Source organism: Palaemon carinicauda, chromosome 3 (assembly GCF_036898095.1).
Source record: "Palaemon carinicauda isolate YSFRI2023 chromosome 3, ASM3689809v2, whole genome shotgun sequence".
NCBI lineage: Eukaryota > Metazoa > Arthropoda > Malacostraca > Decapoda > Palaemonidae > Palaemon > Palaemon carinicauda.
In genome coordinates this window covers 126,787,322-126,792,321 of record NC_090727.1, presented here as the reverse complement: position 1 = coordinate 126,792,321, position 5,000 = coordinate 126,787,322, and the positions used below count along the sequence as shown (strand labels likewise).

The following is a 5,000-nucleotide window of genomic DNA, read 5'->3' as shown; positions in this document are numbered from 1 at the left end:
TTAAACTATTTGCAGATGACACACAATTTTACTTCTCCATAAATGATATACATGACACTACTGAAACTCTAAACCGAATCCTTAATAGTGTTAGAGAATGGTTGACATTTAAACAACTAAAATTAGATGAGAACAAAACTGAATTCATGGTAGTGGGCAAGAGAAACAGCGTGAGAAACTTAGGTGATATTCAAATGAACATAAATAATGACTCGGTGCCGATATCTAGTAAAGTTCGAGATCTAGGTGTATTTCTTGACTGTAACCTGTCTCTAAATGCCCAAATAAATGATGTAATAAAAACTGCTGGTTATCATGCAAGAAATATTGCGTTTATAAAAAAGTACCTGGACGAAAATTCTGTAAAGAAACTTGTGATAAACTGTGTTATTACCAGGATTGACTTCTGCAACTCTATCTACTACAATTTACCAAAAGTGCAACTTAAGACATTACAAAAAATAATAAACAAAGGAGCACATAGAGAAAGGATCACCCTTATACTAATCGATTTACACTGGCTGCCGATTAAAGCGAGAATTGAATTTAAAATATGTACAATAACCCACCAAGTTATCAGAACCGGTCGTTCAAAATACTTAAGAGAATTGCTACATATTGCGCAGCCAGCAAATCGTGTCGACACGAGAATAGTTACAGATGGCTTCAAGCTGTTAGAACCTAGATTTATGTCCACTTTGGGCCCCAGAGCCTTTAAATATGCGGCCCCGAGACTATATAATAAGCTCCCACGAAACATTTGAATGATTGAAGACATTAAGGATTTCAAGAGGAAACTGAAGACTTTCTTATTTCATGAGTCTTTTGACAGTGACGATTTAACAGTAAATGAACAATATGTGACTTGAAATGTTAAATACTGTGAACGAAAAAGATAAAACAACAATGGAGATCCTGTAGAGAGTGGGGTTCCCCTGCTGTATGAGACCGGAAAAACAGCCATCAAAGTAAAGTAAACAGTACTGTTTGGCCAGAAAGGACCCCCTAACTCTCTAGCGGTAGTATCTCAACGGGTGGCTGGTGCCCTGGTCAACCTACTACCTATTCGTGTGGGATCACATTCCAAGACCTCAAGTGTCCATTTTTATTTCATATTTGTCTTCCCTGTTAAGTCATTTCCGTAATTTAATGGTGTCACTGTTCTTAAAGTATTTTTTTATTGTTCACTGTTTCTCTTGCAGTTTATACGTGTCCTTGTTTCCTTTCCTCACTGGGCTACTTTTCCCTGTTGGAGCCCTTGGGCTTATAGCGTCTTTCTTTTCCAACTAGGGTTGTAGCTTAGCTTGTAAATAATAACTCTGTCTACCCACCCATTCACGCATCTTCTCTAGGGCATTTTTAACCTTTCTTTGTCAAGCATAAAAAAAAAAACAATAATGTATGTTCTTGCGCATGCGTATGTCTGTCCAGTGGTGTTCCTCTCTCTCTCTCTCTCTCTCTCTCTCTCTCTCTCTCTGTTTGTTTCTGTTTGTGCTTTCTTTCTTCTGTCTTCCAATCCAGCTATATGTCTGTCAGTCATGTTTTCGAAAGACTGAATTATGCCTATTATATTGAAGCAAAGGGACTCTTGTTAGATTTCGCCAGCTGTCTCTATCTTGAGCTTTTAAATCAATACTTCTCAATTCATCATCTACTTCACACTTCATAGTCCTCAGCATTGTAGGCCTGTGTCTACCAGCTCTCCTGGTGCCTTTGGAGCCCAGTTAAATGTCTGGGGAACTAATATCTCTTGGGGAGTGTACGTGTAATATTGAGAGAGAGAGAGAGAGAGAGAGAGAGAGAGAGAGAGAGAGAGAGAGAGAGAGAGAGAGTTAACATCTTTTCCAATTAAAGAGCATATTGAACGACAAAAATTGATATAAAATTCCCCTTGATCAAGAAAAACCAGTAAAAAAAATGATACACAAAAGTACAATTTCAAGGATTTTAAACATAAAAATAGCAGGCTTTGTGAAATCAGTTTTTTACTTACTAAGTCTTTCCCATATTCATCAACGACCTTTTTAACATCGTTATTGATACTTTGGTCTCGTTTCAATCTCACTTTGCCTGTTCCCTTTTTCTGAGGTGATTTTTTTTCTTTTTTTATTATTATCCTTAATCATCTCTTCGATAATATTCGTTATTTATCAAAGCTTATATTTGGGATGTACTACAATTTGGTCTTTCATGTGTCAATAAAAATAAGGTCAATAAAACGATCAATCATCAAAAACTATCTTTTCTTCATAACATATTTTTGCAGTAATCAGCACAGAGTGGAATTAAGAAAATAATTAGATTCAATTTATTTCTTTATTGTACAGATTGAATTCCCACAGGGAGCAATTGACGAAATAAATGAGCAATAAGCTATTGATGACATAAACATCATAAATATTCACATCAGTGTGATATTTCTCTTTATGAGAATGATGATCAGCAAACACACGAAACAAACACACTGAAGCCGAGGAAGACATCGACTTTGAATATGCACTTTCATTTAAAGGTAAAGATGTCTGGTTTCCATTCCAGTATCATCCGAGCGACACCAGAACGTTGGCCAGGCAAGCCTAAACCAACAACTCCCCAACTGTGGTGCCCAGCCACAGTAGTATCTTCCTCTGTAAACAACTCAAACCCATGGCACTGGGCCGAGGTCGATCTGTGGAAGGCGAATGCTAAGTGAATGAGTTTCCTCTGCACTAGCTAGGGGGCCTAACTATCGTTGGGAATGTTTGATAAACATATAAAGCTGTAATTAATCAGATCCAAAACCACTTGATAATCTTGATTCTCTACATAGTCTAGATTAACCATGTATGACAGGACTCAGAATCCTATGACGCCGTGCTCAAAAGTCTGTATTCTCTCCCGAGAGTTGGAGTAAATACAACACCACAGTTAATAATCACAACTCTCCCATAGTCGCGGTAGACGATGTCTGACAGGACTCCAGAATCATAAGAATCTGATTAAATATCTCTATTCTCTCCTAAAAGTCAGAAAGTAAATACAAGTCCACAGTTATCGATCCTGATTCTCTCATATTCCGGGTAGATCCTGATGGCGTCTGACAGGACCGTGAGCCCTTCTTCAACCTCACCAATGTAATCTCGTCCCTGCCGCTCACCATCGGAAATCAAGATGATGCAGAACCGCGACACAACGCCACGGGGGAAAAACCCCCTCACTTCCCCCATTTTGACTTGCGTTGCTTTGTATATATCCCTACTGCTTTCTTGAGCCCAATTCACTTCCGTTAACACCGGCTGGGATACGGCTACACCCTCCCCCACTGCCTCTTCATAATAATTCCCTAGGCAGACGCTCTCACCGGGTTTACCGAGGTTTGCTATGGAGAAGATAGGAGAGTGTTGGTAAGAGTGTCCCAGATCTCCAGCGCACATGTGGAGGAAATTTTGAGCCAGGTATCCATCGTCCCTTACGGTGATGATCATCCTTCCCAGGAATCTTCCGTCGGCTCCAAAATCGAGGAACACCCTTCGGGGACTCTTGTTCATTAGGGAGTCAAGCTGTCAATACAAATAACTATATTCGTGGGGTACAATGAGTTTTGTACATTAAAGTATTAGAAAATGAAAAAAAAAAAATTCTTAAAATGCTTCTGGGATATCAAAAAGAACTTACTGCTCAATTTTCTATTGGAGAAACTCTGTTCAATTTGCTATTGGAGAAAAACTTACTGCTCATTTTACTTTTCGAAAGAACTTTCTGCTCACTTTGCTATTGGAATGAACTTACCCTTATATAAGAGCTGTTTACGGGAACTTCTGCCTCTTCTTCCTCCTTAAGCTGATTCATCAGAGTGACAGTGTTTCTCAACCCGATCCTGAGTGGAGCCACCCTCTTTACGCCTTCGAACGTCTTCACCACATAGATCTTGTGGAAGTCTTCCTCGATTCTTTCCTCTATTGTATCCGCAACATGCTTTAAACTCCTTTGTATCATGATCCAATTCTGTAATGGCACAGTAAAGAACAGAGGCTATTATAAGAAATTTCCATTCGATAGTACTATGGATTATGACTGTCAATGGTAAATATATTGACATAATTTGTGACTGAAAAACGAATTTGACAAAAGGGATAAGTCAGATGGACCAATTCATAAAAATTTTAGTATAGATACTAGATGACTGGTAAATATAATCATGCTTTCGGGACCATTTTGAAAAAAAAGTCTTATTCCACAAAGAGCAGTGATTACAAGAGAAAAATTCTCACCTTCACAAGTTTCTCTACATCCTCTTCAGTCTCCGGAAGAAGCACTTCGATTTCCTCCACCTTTCGGTGAGCTCTAACAAAGAGGCTTTCAGATTTGTCTAAAATGATTCCAGACGAAGCAAAGTCTTTGGCCTTTTGCAGTCTTTCATCCGCACGCTTGATTTTTTGTTCCTCTTCATGTAATGCATGCACCCTATCATTCAGCAGTTTCGTTTTCACTTTGATAGTATGCACATTATCGTAAATATCCTTCTCTAGGCGTAAAAGCATTGACCTTATCAAACAAATTTCTGAGTTGCCATATTTCATGTCCTCATTTAACTTCTTGAGCCTACCAACAGCTTGCACAATCTTAGACTTTGCGTCACTGCACGCAGAAAGGGCCCTCTTAGTGAAATTATTTCTGAAATTCTCATTGAAATCTTCAAAGGATTTCCTTCCACTAGTGGAGGAGGAGGTTACGGAAGAAGCCTTGGGTCCCAAATCCAAAGAAGAAAGTTGCATTGCAACATTAAGGAGGTCTCTGTTAAGTGTCACGTCTTCGGCTGCGCTGGCTATGAATTTCTTCCTAAAGAAAGGACATGTAAGATTTTGGGTGGAAATGATCCCCTCGATGCAATACACACATAGAGAGTGGGAGCAGGGCAGGAGTCTGGGGCTCTGGTCTTCACTGAACCGGCTGCTACACACACCACACTCCAAGGCAGTAGACGTCTGCGAACAACAGGAGAACTCAGTAATGACGTTTTC

General features: G+C 39.3%; 1 protein-coding gene across 1 annotated transcript in view; it reads right to left on the bottom strand.

Moving 5' to 3' along the window:
• Positions 1-2,264: 2,264 nt before the first annotated feature.
• The window catches only part of LOC137637869 (uncharacterized), a 10,663-nt gene continuing 7,927 nt past the window's right edge, over positions 2,265-5,000 (bottom strand). Inside the window, exons 2-4 of the mRNA XM_068369978.1 lie at positions 4,251-4,964; positions 3,769-3,984; positions 2,265-3,539 (exon numbers count right to left, since the gene is read on the bottom strand). Coding sequence (XP_068226079.1) covers positions 3,006-3,539; positions 3,769-3,984; positions 4,251-4,964 — 1,464 coding nt within the window. The 3' untranslated portion in view covers positions 2,265-3,005. The remainder of the gene's footprint in view (positions 3,540-3,768; positions 3,985-4,250; positions 4,965-5,000) is intronic.